We start from the raw sequence: 17776 nt of genomic DNA, 5'->3' as shown, positions 1-17776 counted from the left end.
AAAAAATATTTTTAGAAGATACCCAGAGCAATGATTTATCAGGACTATCTGATAGTAGAGGAAAGAGTAAAAAAAAAAAAAAATCCCTTAACAAGATTCAAGAGTCAGGAAAGGCTAAATAAATAAGTCCAAATGACAATGATGGCTTGCAAAGTGCACAGGGAACAACTCTCTCTCCGCGTGGGACTCCAATATAGTCAAGGCAAGCGCAAGCAGGGTCAGCTCAAACTAGGAGAAGCAGGCAAATGCAGAAACAGCGACTGCTGCCTAGCTTCCCAGCTGGTGCAAAGGCCAGGGAATGAGTGAGCAGCTACTGGGAACTAGGAGAGAAAACCTCCTGGCAAAGCACTCCTACATGATCCACCTCCAGGTTCTTGTGGTAAAGAACATACAAAAATACCAGGCTTCTGTGTCTAGCAACACTATCCTGGGAAAGTGAAACAAGACTTCCGCAGACAAGAAGAGATGGGGGTGGGGGGTGGGGGAATGGTCACAGAGACACACCTGGGAACATTAAAAGTTCCTGTAAGAGGAAAACAAGGCAGGTCTACACAAAGGAGACAGTGGGAAAGTGGAAAGGATACTTCTGCGATTCTCAGCTGATCTAAGCCTTTTCTGAATGGCGACCACACCAACACAGGAAAGCTAGCGCAGGATGGAGAGAGGTCTAGGATTCTCTGGGATGAGGCAGCTGCTGGGCTCAGGAACTGAAATAGTTATCCGAAGGTAGACTTTTGCCGTACACGGATACTGTAATCTCCAGGACTAAAATAAACCTTTAGTTAGAAGGCTAAGAGAAAAGAAACATGGAATTTCATAAAATGCTTGCTTGCTACTAGAGAAGAGGGGGGAGGGGAGAGACAGAATAATGTTGAAAATACATGAAAGAAATGAAAAGTTACATACAAGGCAGCTAATTCACGGACTGTCTCTGCCATCACTTCAGCTGCTAACAAACACCTCAAAGGGCGAATACCATCAGGAAAACAAGCGTGAAGATCCAGACGTGTGCTGTCTATGAGATACTCTGCTTAAGTTCAAACGCCCATCTGGATTAGGAAGAGTGCTAAGGGACAGGCATGGGGGTATATACTTGTAGTGCCAGCACCGAGGCAGAGGCGGGAGGATCTGGAGTTCAAGGCTAGCCTGGGACAACAGTGTGAGATGCTAGACCAAACGGAGGGACGACGGGCAAGATACCTCAAGCAAGCTGGATGAGGTAATCCGCATCTGGAACTCTGGCACTCCCAAGGAGAGATGGCTGGTGCAAACAGAATTGCCCGGGACATCAAGGGCCAGCTAGCTAGCCTGAAGCCTGCAGCTTGGCAGAAATAATAGGAGACTACCTCAAAAATATGAGAGAGCTGATACCCGAACACTGTCCTGTCTTCCAAACATGTCCCATGACATGCGCCTACACGCATGAACACCCATCACACGCACAGCGATAATTTTTTTTTAAAGTAGAGAAAAGGCAGTATGTATCATACTTTCACTAATCAAAAGAAACTGGAAGGCTGGGGATGGTGGTAGAGTTCTTGCTGATCATACATGAAGCCCTTGAGTTTGTGTCCCAATACCACATATATCAGGCATAATGACACATGCTTATAATCCCAACACTTGGGAGAGGCAGAAGAATCCCAAGTTCAAGGCCCTCCATGGTTACATACTGAGTTTGAGGCCAGCCATCATAACATAAAAAGAAACACGAGACGCCAGAAAGTTGGCTCAGTGGTCAAAAAAAAATCACTGTTCTTGCAGAAGACCCTAGTTTGGTTCCTAGCACTCATCTGGTGGCTCACAACCGCCCTCAGATCCAGCTCCAGGGCACCCATACCCACCATTAGCACCTGCACTTGCAAGCTCACAGGTCCATTCCCCCACCCCCAGACTCTCACATACACATACATTTTTTAAAATCCTTTTTGAAAGAGAAAAATCTAAAAGTGTGGAAGTACTTGTACTCATTTCAAAGTTAAGTTTGAGGACACGAAAAACATTCAAGATATGGGTAAGAATTAATGATTAAAAAGATCAATATTGTAAGCTGTGAACAGCTGTAGTATGTATGTGCTCACCCCCGAACTCCCCGCCCCACCCCCACAAATGAGACTACGCGGCAAAAACGGACAGATTAGAAAAACAAGCAAATCCTCTATTCCAGTGAAAGTCTTTATGAGAGTAACTGCCAAGACCTATCAGAGAGAAGACGGCACAACCTAGCACATCGTCAATCAGCAGGGCCTAAGTGACAGCTTGGGGTTACTACATCCAACAGCATCAAAATCCATCTTCTTCTGAAGCTCCCACAGCACATTCACCAAGACAGTTCATGTCTGGAGCAATCAGATACCCAAATGTTTTCAGACAACAATGGAATTAAACCAAAACTTAGTAACACTTCCAGCCAGCTGCCGCCCCTCAAATCCTTGGCAACGCTTTTAAAGTCAAGAAGTGGTCTGAAGAGAAACTGAAAGTATTTCAAACTAGAGGCTGCCAGGGTGACTCCCCATGTCAAGACTCCTACTGGACAAACCTGGACAAATCCCAAATTTAATCCCCAGAACGCATACAAAGAAAGGTTGGGGGGAGGGAGGGAGAAGCAACTCAACAAAGCTGTTCTCCGAGCACACGCCAACGTAAACAAAACTCCGCAAAAGTATTTCAGACTAAAGGAAAAGGAAATTCATCAAACTCTGGGAATCAGAGCAGCAAGAATACTACCTGGAGGGAAACGCCCAGTGCTGAACACATGCGAAAAAAGACTCATTGGAAAAAAAAAAAAAAAATCAACAAAACCCAACTCTAGTTCTTTGATCAATGCACTGACTACTGGCCACAGTGACAGCACACACTAATGACACACTTGAGAGACCATGAGATCCAGCAAACACTAAAAGGACAGTAAGCATCAAGAGAGCTGTCCCCAAGCCTGGCAACTTAAATAAAATACACCAATATCTTCTAAGACACAATCTACTTAAACACGGGAGGGGGGGGGTCCCGGAATGTTGTAAAATGCACAGAGCTATACTTATTAAATAAATGAAGACACTAATTAGAAGCCTTCCCAAACAGAAGCACTAGATACTGATGACAGCACTCCTGAACACTATTCTCTACCAACACTCATTGCATTCAAACATGCACAGCCTATTTGGAAAGATGAAACACTAGCTAGCACTACCCAAGTATCTCAAACGAAAGGGAAATTATAGATTCACTTCTCTCATCAACGATGATGCAAGTCCTTGACAAATGAAATCCCACCACACCTAAGTGCCACTCACTATGATTTATCCAATGCATGCAAGGCTGGCTCAACTCAGAAACCAATTAATAGAACTAATGGAATCAAGTTGCAGTCGAAAAACTCATACCATCGTGAAAATAAATGCTCTTTAAAGATTTGGTTTTTAAGGGGTTTATGTCTCTGTATGTGACAGGTATGGGTATGATGAGTGTGTGGGTGCCTTTGAAGAGCGTATGAGGGCATCTGGTACCCGAGAGCTGGAGCCAGGGCAAGTGCTGTCAACCAGAGTCATCTCTGCAGTCTTCAGTAAATAGATGCTTATGCATTTGTCAAGATTCAACAGCAATTCCGGATTAAGAGCACTAAGAGCGACTGGAATGCAACTTCAGTCTCACAAGAGTGCCTACAAGACTGTGCAGCTAAGCTCACAACACCTTCCCCTAATACTGGCTGCACAAAAACATGTCCTCTCACGTGTCCAATATCAGACGCTAGTGACATAAGCAAAGGAAATGGAGGATAGACTGGAGAAGAAATCATGAGTATCTCTGTCCCCAGACACCACTCCCTACCAACCTCTCGGGGAACACCGGTGGGGGAGGGGGGATCTCGACTCTGTAGTTCACTACAAGCAGGGCTGAAGGACATGAAGCTAATAACACGACAAGAAAGCCAGCTGCTTCAAGCAGTAAGTCACTGGAAAGGAAATAAAGACACTGCTTCGCTTTTACAGGAAAGCAAAATATAAAAGGCTGGTATGCAACTATCAAGGCACTTGAGAGGCTGAAGCAGAGGCCTGAGTTTGAGGCTGGTCTGAGCTACAAGTGCTTGCCACAAGTTTTTTAAATGGGGGTTAAATCTTATATTATCTCATATAATTTATATATGTGTGTGTGTGTGTATGTATGTATGTATGTATGTATGTATGTATGTATGTAAAGGACTGAAGTGCTGATAAATGTGAGAACAGACAGGTCCCATCTTCAAGAATGGGAAGACCGAAACTTTTTAGGCTGCAAATTCATCCCAAACTGGCATTAAATTCAATGTAGCCAATCAAAATGCTCAGCTGGTTTTGTGGATGGAGACAAAGATCTGAGACACTAAGAGGCACAGAAAAGCCAAAGACGGAGAAGAGCACAAGACAAAGCAGCATGTGAAGCCTAGCACGGCTTCAGGTCTTCCCCAAAGCTCCAGGCTGAGAGGAAAATGGTAGCATCACAGCATCAGGACAGGACATCGCGCCAAGAGACAGAAACCAAGAACAGACTAGTTATCTCTGAAAAAGCAACGAGCAAAGTCTTCAAATTTCTGCCGTCAAAGGGAAGCAAGCCCCTGTATCCTACAACTTTTGCAAAAAGTTAATTCAAAGTCAAAGAAATACTTGTAAAATGCCAGACCTTGAGGGTGGGGCAGGGGGCATTAAGAGGGGACAGGACAGGGCTAGACAACAAAGAGTGGGGGGGAAATCTATGTGAATGGGTTTGGAATAAATTTTTACCATCAGCACCAAATTATGACTCATTAAAAGGAGAGTGTCAGGATGGACTTCACTTAAAATGAGTAAAATAAACACACTCCTCCGAAAAAGAACATTGTCAAAGAGACTGAAGACAAGCCAGAATTAATTGTGGATAAATTTTGCCAAACATATATCTGACAAAGGACTGGTATTCAAAACACAACATAAATTGTCCAAAGTCAATGAACTGATTTCCAAGCAGGCAAAAAAAAACCCCGTAGGATACCTAATGTCAAAGAAGCTAACAGAGACCAAAAACCCACCATATACAATGGACCTTTCAACAAGGATGGCCAGGGACCTGTGAATTCAAACAATAAGCGACCACTGCAACTCCTACTGGAACAGCCCAAACCAGACACCACCAAATGCTGAGGCGATCTGGACACTAGAGGATACAGTCACTTTGGCAGGGATGCAAAACGGGCCAAAGAATCTGCATTTCTAAGATGCTCGCTCGCCCTCCCACACCCTCTCTGGTGCCCAGGGGCAGCTAGACCCAAACCACACTTTGAAAATTATTACTTCAGAGAAAAACCAAACCCTTTCTGGTTTTTTTTTTTTTTTTTTGGGGGGGGGGTGGTGATAGCTCTGTCAGTAAAGCCCTTGCCTTTAGAAGTTTGACACTTTTGTGTATAAAGGAGCTGAGCTTAGCTTACCATAGGACCCAGCCACGGCACGAGCAGGAGCCCCTAGGGGTCCTAGGTCAGTGAGCTCTTCTGATGCCATCAGTGAATCTGTGACACTGTGTGAGCTGGTAGGGGACTCGGCAAGAACAGTAAGTGCTACACTAATTGAGAAGGGAATTATAGGAAAGATGTCCACCTTACTGTCCAATGCACTTTCCTACAATTCCCAAACTTTTTAAAGCCTCCGAGTATGGACTAAGTGGATCCTTTTGCAGACCCAACACGGCATTCTATGAAAATAACCTGCCTTTCTTTTGGCAAAGATTTTTTAAAATAAGACAATAGATTAATTCTTTAGACTAATACTTTCATATGCCATCTCCTTTGCCCACTGACAGTATACTCTCGGGCAGATTTGGCAGATTTTATAAGCTTGGAGTTGCTTGGCATAGAAAACAGAAATATCCCCAGCTTTCTCACAGGTTAGCTGAACCGTTGGATAAGCACAGGCAGAGCACCCGAGAAGTGTGTCCATTATAGCTATGGAAACAATACTCGTTTTCTCTAAAATCCTAATTCTGCCAAAGTAGGATAGTTAGCCTTCCTCCATAGCCATAGATCCAACATTTCAGACTGAAAGTGCTAGAGGTAAAAACTGTCCCACGACACATGGGGACAACAGGTCTTATTGTTGCTCCTGAGTACCAGTGTATCAGCTGATCTAGAGGTGATCTCAGACACACTGGAAGTTGTAGGTGGGAACACACACACGCTGCATCATTTTATAACAGGCACTCGAGTATCTGTGATTTGAGCCCATCCATCCGCGCTGCAGCTCCTCGTGTCTTCCTGGAGGTCAGTTCTGTAACCCGGTGGAAATCTTAAATAATCCAACTGGCAACTAAAGATCCGTGCTAAGCTCTAACGATGCTGTGCTGGAGAGCATCTGGCCTCTATTTCAATACACAGCACAGCACTGCATCTGCACTAGAACTTGGGCTTCTGCATCTACTTCTTCAACGTCTTCAGTTGGTTTGGTTCATTTCCCAAACTGTTCCAACGAAGCATTGCTCCACATTTCTAATTCTGTTACTAAACACAAGTTCACTTCCTCAGTGCCAGTCATGTAACAATACTTTGGCTCCAAAAGGCCTGATTACCCTTAAATCTGCAAGGACATCCTGGAAAAATAACATTTTATATTACACAGGTCATTTAACACACAATTCAGTTATTTGTGTCAGAACTAAGCAAGCAAACCAAAAATACCTAAGTGGAGATTATACTTGTGTGTCTGATTTTCCAAGGTCTTCCCTATTATCTCAACTCTATTCTTTTAATAAACTATGTGCCTTGTACAGTTTTTGACTACCAATCTGATTCTTACAAATGATTTCTTTGTGCGTTACTACATAAATTATCTGCTTAGGACAACCTCAACATAATAAACTGTAGTGCTTACTGGATACAGATGTTGGGACTTATATAGGCTATATTATCAGTGATGTAAGATCCCATGGACAAGCAAGGTCAGTTTTTAGTAGCCAGACACATCTGTACCCGTTCTGGGTCAATGTTACAATGAAAATCCAAAACATGTTCAGAGACCTATAAGGCTCTCAACAAGACATGCTTCATAAATAGGGGGCATGGCCGTGCTTGATCTAGTAGGAAGGAGGCTCAAAGCCAACAGGAGACTGACCATATGTAGACATCAAGACTGCCATATATGAAAAGGACCAAACTTGTTTTGCCATCCAGGAGGGCCAGGTAAGACCTAGCTAGTAACATGATATCCTGTCCCAGCTGTGGCTGAGAATTCCACACATTTATTATTTATGAGTAGTGTGGAATTAGAAATGGTACACTGTTTCTATATAGCAATCAATTGTATGTACAGGGGTGATAAACTGGTTCACAAAGCAGCCAGGAGCAAATCCTGGGTCAGGTTCTTCTCAGAACTACTCTCTCATCAAAGGCTGAGCTGACAGCGGATTTATATCAGCGACTGTGCCGTTTTACCCTAAGAACTAGAATAACAATTTTAAAATCCCTCTAAGGAAAAGCAGAATGTTGACAAGCTGAAGTCCTTTTCCAAACAGTTCAAATGTGATGTAATTCACGGTGTTTTCTGTTACCTCTCAGAAGTCAATGACATTTGTGACCTTAAGAAAACAATTCTAAGCCAGGCGTGGTGGCGTATGCCTTTAATCCTAGCACTTGGGAGGCAGAGGCAGGTGAATTTCTGAGTTCAAGGCTAGCCAGAGTGAGTTCTAGGACAGCCAGGGCTACACAGAGAAACCCTGTCTTGAAAAAAACAAAAACGAAAAAAGAAAGGAAAAGAAAACAATTCTAACCTGTTTCCTACCAGTCAAGACTGAATTTCTCTCAGATACACCAAGTATTATATTAACACTCAAGTTTTTTAACCTACTAACTGTCCTTAAGGAATATAACAGTATGGCTTTCTCTTTCCAATTACTTTTACATAGTAGATAATATTTCTTACTCTTAGAAATATGGGTTTCCCAACTTACTTAAAGTGAATTTTTATAAAAGTCCTTAATTTAATAAACCAAAATAAAGATTTTATATTTTCTAAATCATAGGTGTAAAGCCATAGAAATGAGAAGCCAGAGGCAAAATGAAGGCAGGTGGTAACTGGGAAACGCCCTCATTTCCATGCCAAGTACAGCGCTTCCACGGTCCTTCACAGGATACAAGGCACCACACTAAAGGCCAGAAGGGATACACACCTGGGATGTACTCAGGAGGCTGAGGCAGGAAGATTACAAGTTGAAGACAGCCTGTGCTACACAGGAAGACTGTCTCAAATAAAACCCACTGAATTAAGTATGGGTCATAGACACTAAGAAAGGAAAGGTAGACGTTGCCTTGGAACTTTATATTAGAGGTTACTTGTACATAAAGAATACAGTGTCTATGGATATATTTCTAGATAAACCGCAAGCATGTAAAAACAGATCTGTGGCTTGTCTATTTCTGTGGCCTGGAAAAGCTTCCGGGAAAACCACGATCCCGCTCCTCTCTCTCTGCAGAGAAGGCAGCCCTGGTAGGCTTGTGTCGTCAGGAGACACTGTGCTGGCCACAGCTGAAGCTCCTCTGCCTGCACCATGCCTTACCTCTTCTGGCGAGAATCCCTTTGACCAGAATTTCTGAAAACTCCGATGCACACTTCCAAGTCCTGTAGAATGTTTACTATAATAATCTAATTTTGCCTCAGATGTATATACTAGTGGAAAAAGACTCCAGGGCACCTCCTGTGTGATTACTTTTTTTTTTTTTTCACATTTAGAACCCAATTAATATGGAATCATTTTTTACAGGTAACAAAAATAACCAAATGGAAAAAAATTTTTTTTAAAAAGACCTTGCTTACAAAGCCCAGGCATTGACATTCTGCTCACCAGGGCAGGAGAATGCACTGTGCGCACACGTGCAGCAAATTTAAAGGTCAGGACGGACTTCAGTCACTGGCTTGTGAGTTTTCGTAGAAAAGAAGTTATCCAAAGATCTATCCCTCTCCAAAAAAAAAAAAAAAAAAAAAAAAAAAACCCAAAAACCCCACCCTCATTTTATCACGTACAAAAAAAAATCACAATCTGTTTATACTACAGCTAAACTATTCAGTGGTGGCGAAGCGAGCCAGAGGCCACGCCCGGCTCCTGAGCCTGTGGGTAAAACCCACATTTCCACTCTGCAGTGTTTGATTATGAGCTGATTATTATTAACGAACAGTATGGGAAAGACTGCAAAGGCGGCATGGACACCTCTCACTTCGTCATTATCTTTGCAGTCATTTTGAAATTTTTGATGCCTATCACAGCCGTCCTCTGAAGCAGGACTGCGGACCTTTCAACAACTCAACTCTAACACTGGGAACTCTGCCCTCTAACGGGAACCTTAACTCCTCTTTCCAGACTTACCCGATGAAGAAGACCAAAGAACCCTGGCTCCATCCCCTGCCTGCCCCAGTGTAGCAGGCATTTCAAATTAACTTCCACTTACAATGCTCATTTTGCTCAGAATAGCATTTCCTTGGGAAGCCAAATCGCTAGGCTGTCAAGCCTCAAGCTCTATTTCTCGTGTGGGACTCCATAGTGTGTGATTTAGTGTCGGAGTCCACTGTCTGAGCCTCACGTTTGGGAAAGTGCCAGGGTGGCTGCTGGGGGAGGTGAATGTACGGCTGTGATGATCAGAGTCACCCGTGTCTGGAGACGTTAAAGGCAAGGGACTCTCAAGTCAAGGTCTACTATTTGTTCAAGCCGAACATTAAACAGAAAACACTTCTCTTGGTGACACCTCATGAATTGGGCCGTTCTCTAACCAGCCGTTATTTTCAATAGTTTCTGTCTTAAGCAGAGGAATAATTTCTGTATGCTATTTTGTAAGGGGTTATATTTTGATCAATCTAATCTCAAAAATTTGATCAAATTACTCCTAATATTTACTATACTGACTCTAGAATTTTAACAGGATTTTTCTTCTAAAATTAAAAAAAAATTAAAAAACAATATATTCAGAAACACTTAGCAAAAGACACATAAATACACTTAAAAATACGGTTGCAATTTTCACTTTCTACTCCTGAAACAAAAATAAGCCATTTATCAGTAAGTGCATTTTTTCCATGGAGAAAATATTTATTAGTTTTCAAATGATCACATAATACAAATATTACACAATAAATCATTCTAGGAAAAAAATCACTTATATTAATATTCATAGAGTAAACACGGAAAAGATATAGGATTGCATATTGTGACACGAAATTGTTCTTTAAAAATCTAGAAAGAAAATGCATCAAAATTAAAATTCAAACAAAACAGTTCACAGTGATACACAGAAAGTTTGACTTTGCAATAACTTGTAGCGTATGACGTAATAGGAATGCACTAACATCTCTTTTGCATACTTTAAGGAACAGAGCTGAAATTCATTAAAGCTTGAGATTCCAAGGGTAAATCACTTTCTGTCTTCAGTGCTGAGACAAAAGGCTAATGGGCTCAGGCATAAAATGGCTCCTACTGTGGTTTGAAGAATACAACAGGACGTCTGGTAAATCCCAGTTTCAGTTCCAAATCCCTTCTAAAGCGTCAGGTAGCTTTTGTTTATATGCACTTGTAAGCTATCTTACTAAGGCAGGACAACAAAGCTGTCATCATTCTACAGGAATTCTGAGTTCTATGGGGAATTTTTCAGTTCAAAATTATCTTTAATATTTACTTTTAAAAGCATTAAAACTTTTGAAAAATGATTTATAGTTAAGAAATAGTTCTTATAGCCAAGACAGACTAAAAGCAGGCTATCTCTTAGCTGATAGATAGTCTTAAATGTTGAGAGGCTAACATTTCAGTTCTCCTATTCTTAATTCTACGATTTCTCTTCTCAAGACTTATTCCAACTTAAAAGGAACTGGTAGCATCAGGTGACTGTCAGTTTTCCTTAGTAGCTTTGACTGGCCAGTTACCTGATAACCAAAGAATGAATCATCATTTTGACAGCTGCGGCCAATTGGTAAATTGGACAATTACTTTAAACCTATTCCCACCTACTGTTCACTAGTCCACTCTGACTGTTCACTACCTCTGCTCTGCCTCACTCAAGAGGCGCAATGCCTGCAGTGCAGAGTCAGCCCTTCAACCCTAACAGGCGTTTACTGCTTAGGAACACAGACTGGGCTCCACTGGGCCTCCAAGACAGCTCCATGGCTTTCATCATTTCATAAACTACAGTAAGAATAAGGCTCAGGACCAGCCAGAGAGGAGCCAAGAGAACCTGCTAACACTTCAAGACTTGGGTTCACCCTTTATTCGCTTTAGCAATGGGTGACAAAAGAGATGGTGGACGGGTTCCTCAAGCTCTCTGTGGTGTTTTTTTTTTTTAAAGGCTGCTTTTTAAAGTGGGGGTTGCCTATGTGATTAAATGATTTTCAGTCCCACAAATCTTTTAAGTCAAACAGATAGAGAGAGCTGCTTTGAAAGACAAGACTCTCAGGCTTCCTCTATTTCAGTCTTCAGAATAAGAAATATTTTCATGGCCATGTAAAACTCCAATATGAAAAGATTACTTCATTATTTGAGCCTTTCCATTTTCAGACCAAAAATAAACCCGAGTATATCTTGGAAGTTTGTAAGTAACAAGATCAGGTGGGCTGGCTCATCCTTGTGTCTTCTAGACATAGTGCATGGGTCCGTTCACCACTGCCTTCCACACTGCAGGTGCTGCCACGGGGACAGATAGCGTCCATGAGGGCTCTGCTAGAGGACTTCCTTTGCTGAAGAGGTAGGATGTTTACCAGTTGAAAGAAATCTGGGCAATTAGAGAACAAATAAACCGGTCTCCCATTATCAAGATACCTGGAGTCACAGAAGAAGCCACCAAGGAAACAATGAAAACTTGCCAAAGCACCAACCTCACATTCTACCCACTGCGAATGTAAGAAACACCTGCACTCACACCCTACCCTTGGCATCAAAGAAACTAAGAAAGAGTCATCTTAATGCCCTAGGAAAAATCTAGTGTTGGCATAAATTACATTCCTAGGGACTAGACAACTACCTTTGAGTATGTATATAGCTTTCAGGAACATTAAATCCTGAAACTTACATTCATATTTGTTTTATTAAAGGATGACACCTCCATTTGACAGTAAAGCCACAACAGTGCTACCATTCCATCTCCTAAGAGACCGAGTGGGAAGGCCTAACATTTACGGTAGGAAAAAAGACCAAAAAGTCCTCTCTAATAGGGCAGGGTGACACCTGAATAGTCAACTGTATAAATTTAGAGATTTCAGGTGTCCAGTTCAAAGAGAAATGACAGAAACTTCAATTTCTGGACTCTACAAGAACTCTATCAAGTCTACTGTTACAATAAAGGCCAAAGCAAGAAATGACTGCCTTTCTTTCATTCCTGTGAACTATGCAGGCATGGAGCAAATTGTGTGTGTGCTCCAGGTTAGCCACTGAATCAATTATCTGGAGAGAAAATTAAATTTTCGGTTTGTTTTGTGAATGGGCACTAGACAGTATTCTCAGCAAACACACAGACTGCAGTCCCACTTGGCTCCTCCAAGAAGCCAAGGGGATTCCCAACAGAATAACGGGGAATGCGAGGACACTCCACTCTATAGATAAACCCAAGTAAATAATGGAAAGCACCCACTTGTTTATTATCCTTTCCCACTCTCTCCAGAAGCTGGATATTCTGTCTCCAAGGGTTCAGTGGAGAAAGTGGAGCCCTGACGTCAATAGCTCTCCGTGGTCTTGGCTGTATCTGTGCTGTGGCTCTAGGATCACTCCTTGTACCTCTGGGAGGAGAGAAGCACTGAAATAGAGCTGAATATAGATTTAAGAAAAAATTCTTATTAAAAAAATGACATACTCTGGTCATTTGAGTTTGTAATGGCTTATCCTCAGGACAAAAAGGAGCGATCTCGGTGCAAACTTTCTTAAGTACCATCTTAATTTCAATTGTAGTCGTCTGTTACCACAAATGATTCATTTCCTCGGGAGCTACGAAGAAGGGGCCTGTACTGGTCTAAGCCATAACATACTCTGTGACAAAGCGCTCAACTTCAAACAGAGATCGGAGCAAAAAAAAAAAAAAAAAATCATAAATTACTATGGGAAACAAGATCACAGTTGTTATAAAGGGCCAGGGAGAAGGCACTCGGCCTGATACACCAAAGATCCCCAGTTAATTCTTCTATGGAAGAGAAGAGGATGGACTGGGAAGTAGAAACAGAATAATCACAGTAAAGAATACTTATCAGGAGCATCTACAGAGCTCAATTTAATGGTTCAAATTCCATTAATTCAGACAGACCGATCAACACTATAGGCCAATATTATGGCTAAAAAAAAAAGGTTAAACTGGAGTTTTATCAAAACTCTGACTAATGTCAATGAAAAAGGTTTCTTTTTTCCAGCGGTCAGTCATCTTTGAAACTGGAGGGTAGCATAATATTCATAGGTAATAGATACTTAAAAAATTTTTTTAAACGCATGATCCTTTTATTTGGAGTCAAGAGGGACCAGGAATAATCATTAGTGGCCAGAATGTAGAGATTAGAACACGGAAGTATACCAAACGATAGATGATGGTGAAGATGCTGGGAAACAGTTTTACTGTAGGACAGAGGTTCAAAAGCTCACAGTGTCTGATCCCTGGAAAACTCAAAGGAGATGCAGAGAGGCAGGTGCGGATTTAAAGTTATAGAAACGAACAGCACTGCCTTGGGGAAAGCTACCTGTGCACAGGGTGGTAAGCTCTGTTTAAGTCTGAAGCCCCTCCTCTCTTCCTAAAGGTGCTGCGTGTCCCTGCGGCACGATGTCAGTCAGCCATGGTGTCCTATTTCTGGGACGTGTTATATTCTGGGTGAGCGAAGGAGGGGAAATGCAGCCAAGTTGTTTTCCCCTCACACCAACTGGTCATCACAAGTTTCCTTACCTGTTAGTGGACCGAGGGTTGTGCTGTCCTGTTCTCTACCAAACAACCAACAAAGGTTACATCTCAGCATTAAGGAGGCAGTGAGCACGACAGTGTCTGTCGCCTGCCTTCACTTCCTCCTGGCTCTGGCAGCCAGGGCGGAAACAAGGCGAAGCTGAAAAGGAACGGTTACTCCATTACCCAGCAACATGTACACTCAGCCTTTTCAGAGCCCGAGGAGAGGAGCAAGCTGAACCCTTCTGCTTCGGAACATACCCAGCTCTGCACAGATGAGGAATAAACAACGTGGCCCAAGGAAAGGAAACCCGTGAGGGCTATAATTTCTAAAAAATTAAAAGGAAAAAAAAAAAAAAAGTAGCAGAGGAGGTGGAATTGGCACCTAAGAAAGACAGGAAATCAACAGCCTGAGCACTTCACGGCCGAAGCGGCAACACGTGGCCCTCCCTAGCTCACAGTGCCCAAGAGACTGCAGGAGGGCTACTCATTGACTGCCCAGGGCTATCTCATTGGGAAGGGAGAGCAGGAATGACAAAAGGAGAGAAGCACACACTAGAACCAAGACCTGAGTACAGACTACCCAGAGAAACACTGTCTAATCCTTTACTAAAAAGAAGGACTGATGTTCCCACGGCTGGAATGATCGTAACATGCTGCGACAACAGCATGGACCCAGGGCATTGGAGCCACCTTAGACACACGCCCCTTGCACTTCTGCAAAAATTACCCCACAATAACCCATCCAATTCTTTCTAATCAATTCTGTTGGCAAACCCTTCCTTTTATGATATTCCAATATAAACCACTGAAGATTACTTAAGAATTCTACATTAATGAAATCTAAGCAAAATTTAACTGTAATAATCAAGGTAGCGTTTTAAAATTCTATTCAGAAATTACAAACCAAGGTTGGGTTTTTTTTTTTTTCCACTTTTCCCAGTCCTGCTCCACCAAATTATCAAATAATGACCAATCATATAACACAGAGCTGGATGGAGACTGGAAAAGGCGAAGGGCCATTCTGAACATTAGGTTAAGTTCACAACTTCTGCAGGAGCTCTAATCACTTCAAAACCTTTATTTTTCACACCTTCAAGAATACATGTTAAAAACACAGTCATCTTAGCTTGAAAACAGCAGAAGCCAAAGAAAGAGAACCTTAAAATCTTTGCGTTCAGTTACAGAGCAAGTTCAATTCGAGCTCCTCAAAGTCCCCTTCTCTCAGCTAGTCCTGTATTCTGTCCTCAGCACCAGGCCTGCTTCATGCTCTGACTCAACAACCAATAAACACGTAGATTTCGCCAAATAAAAATTACTTTGGTATCATTCAAGGGAGGCAGTGTTCCTTTTACTGTAAGTTAAAATTCTGGTTAGATTTGATGGTTTTATACAGGAAAATGTACAATTTCAAGATGGGGTCGTGAAGTGAAGGGCATCAATGGGGTTATCTCATCAGTACACAGCAGACCACCTCGCCCCACTGTCCCCAAAGCATTCCTCTATGTGACATAACTAAGTTTTCTGCAAGACTAAGACCTAGTTACTAGAGAATAAATTTCAAACCAAAGGTAACAAACTCTGTTGTGCTGTGATGTCACAGCAAGGACGGGAATGGCCTCAGTAGCCACGAGCTAGCAAAGTCATCAGTGCTCCCGGGAATTGTCTACATTCTGAAGATTCTTACAGAAAATCCAGCTACGTTCAAATAATAATAATAATAAAAGGCGCTAAGTTAGTTAGATAGATAGATAGATAGATAGAGATAGAAATAGCATTATACACATTTACACATCCTACAGAGAAAGACCCATTCCTGGGAAATGTCTATCAAATGAGGCTATTTGTAAAATTTGCCCTCAGTACTATATTATCAAATGAGGATATGTGGCTTATTGGTTTTATGCATCATCAAAGAAAAAGAGAAAGCTAAACCTACTTATTTTTAGACAACGCACTCGAATCACATTTTCGTTGCTGCTTTTGAGGACAGCCTTGGTCTCCCTCTCTGCCTCTCTAGCGCTAGGGCCACACAACAGTCTGAGTTAGCCTACACATGGGATTCTCCCTTAAAGTCTGCACGGCCACTGATCCAGTTCAACCTGCTGCTTGCAGACTATAAAGCAGACAGTATAAATGACTTGGTCACCCTCCATAGCATCTTTTTCTTACCTACCTTCTAGCACTGATACTTCCTGGTTTAAAAGAACTCCCATTTTAAAAATGAACTTCCCATAGACTCCTCTGTCCATAACTGCCCCAGCTGGTCATCAGAAGAAAACTGACTTTCCTAAATAAATGCAGAATCTTTGCTCTCCAGGCCCTAGAAGTGTGTGTGGCACGCTGAATAAATAATTCAGTAAATGTTTTCCAAATGAAGTGCACTAGTCAAGAAAACCGTAAGAGAGAACTGTGTTTCCTGGCTTACATACAGGTAGACACTACACAGTTCAACTTGAATTCTTAAGGAAACAACTTTATCCACAGTATCAGAGTTCAGACAGGAGATGAGACCAAACCAGACTACCTGCCACGTCAGTGTTGTCTGCAGAGTCAGACCCCATCTCAAACAAACCACCCAACAGACAACAAGATCCCCTCACCATGTAACAAAATTCCATTATAAATGGTTTTTTTCATCCTTTTGAAAAAGTAATGTTCAAAATGTTATTGATACTGAAGTTCCATCACTAGATCTAAATGTCAAGTTTTGTTAAAAGGTAACCAACCAAATTTGTCTTCCCATGAACTGAGGTACAGGATCAAGTAAGAGATGGAGACTGGGACAATCCTTAACACATGATGCATTTAAAGTGGTCATCTTATGCAGACTGAAGGGCAAAGGGCAATCAGAAAACAATCAGAGCTGCTAAGATCTGCCAGCTGTGACCACAGCGAAGGCAACCTCAGAGGAAAGACACAATCATCCCTGAATCGGACTCTCACAGAATAAAAAAAGAACTATTTGACCTGCCCACATCACGGAGTAATCTTAAGTCTCAAGTTACTCAACTACGATTTTTATAGTTAGCCTACCTTTTCCCCCTCCCAAAGCTCCTTTTGCTGGCTTGTTTTCTGAGTATAAATTACTGGCTTTGCTCTTAGAACATCAAAGAGACTCTGAAATATATGTTACTTTCAGACAAAATACCCCTTCTGTTGTTTTTTTTTTTTCCTTTTAATCCTAGGACCCCAAGTTGTACACTGTATGAATACACAGAGTAAGAAAAGACAACAGGTAATATTCATGTTTCATTGATTACATCAATTCCTTTAGTATCTTTATCCATTTATGGCAAAACCCATCATTGGTCAGCAACAACAACAACAAGATGAAGAATACAACTGAAAAGGCCCTGATGCGGAAAGGGTGTCAGACACTAAATCAAGACAGGAAGTACAAGAAACAGAATGCATGATGATGCTGTCCCAGGTCATCACCTCCACTGAGACAACTCCAGTAATGGGGCAAGTAGAGCAGGCAATTCCTGGCCTAGGCACGGGGCAGACAGATCGCAGCAGCACTCCTCAGCTACTAAACTCCTGACCCATCCCATCAGGAGGAAACAAAAACAGGGCGAACAGAAGAAAGCCTTGGCTATATGAAAATCCTGTCTGAAAAACAAAAGCAAAACCAAAGACAGACAGACCGCTTTAAGTTCACAGTGCAGACAGACAGACTGCTTTAAGTTCACAGTGCATTTGACACTGCTACAAGAGCTTACTTTCCTTATATTTATCAAGCCAGCGATCCAAATCTCCACAGAGAAATAAAGCAAGGTGCTAGGACAATGGCTCGGCAGTTAGGAGCACTGTCTGCTCTTCCGGAGGCCTGGGGCTTCGTTCCCAGCACCACATGGTGATTCACAACTGTCTAACTCTAGTTCGGAAGATCCGATA

At 42.1% G+C, this 17776-nt stretch overlaps 1 protein-coding gene across 7 annotated transcripts in view; it reads right to left on the bottom strand.

Moving 5' to 3' along the window:
• Positions 1-17776, bottom strand: part of Tsc22d1 (TSC22 domain family member 1) — a 91559-nt gene that overhangs the window by 55398 nt on the left and 18385 nt on the right. The window contains exons 2-3 of one of the 7 annotated variants that reach the window (XR_015044685.1): positions 12596-12768; positions 10032-11787 (exon numbers count right to left, since the gene is read on the bottom strand). The exons of 3 other annotated variants lie outside the window; for them this stretch is intronic. Coding sequence is in view for 2 of the 4 variants with exons in the window: in XM_085828784.1 (XP_085684910.1) it covers positions 11723-11740; positions 12596-12740 (163 nt within the window). In the remaining 2 variants the exon portion in view is untranslated. Of the gene's footprint in view, positions 1-10031; positions 11788-12595; positions 12769-17776 lie in introns of those variants that run through there. 3 more of the 7 variants (XR_015044686.1, XM_085828785.1, XM_085828784.1) reach the window with 3 other exon arrangements.

The sequence above is a fragment of the Mus caroli genome, unplaced genomic scaffold (genome assembly GCF_978045245.1).
Source record: "Mus caroli unplaced genomic scaffold, Mus_caroli_1 scaffold_12, whole genome shotgun sequence".
NCBI lineage: Eukaryota > Metazoa > Chordata > Mammalia > Rodentia > Muridae > Mus > Mus caroli.
The sequence above is the reverse complement of the archived record's forward strand: the minus strand, read 5'-3'. Positions and strand labels throughout refer to the sequence as shown.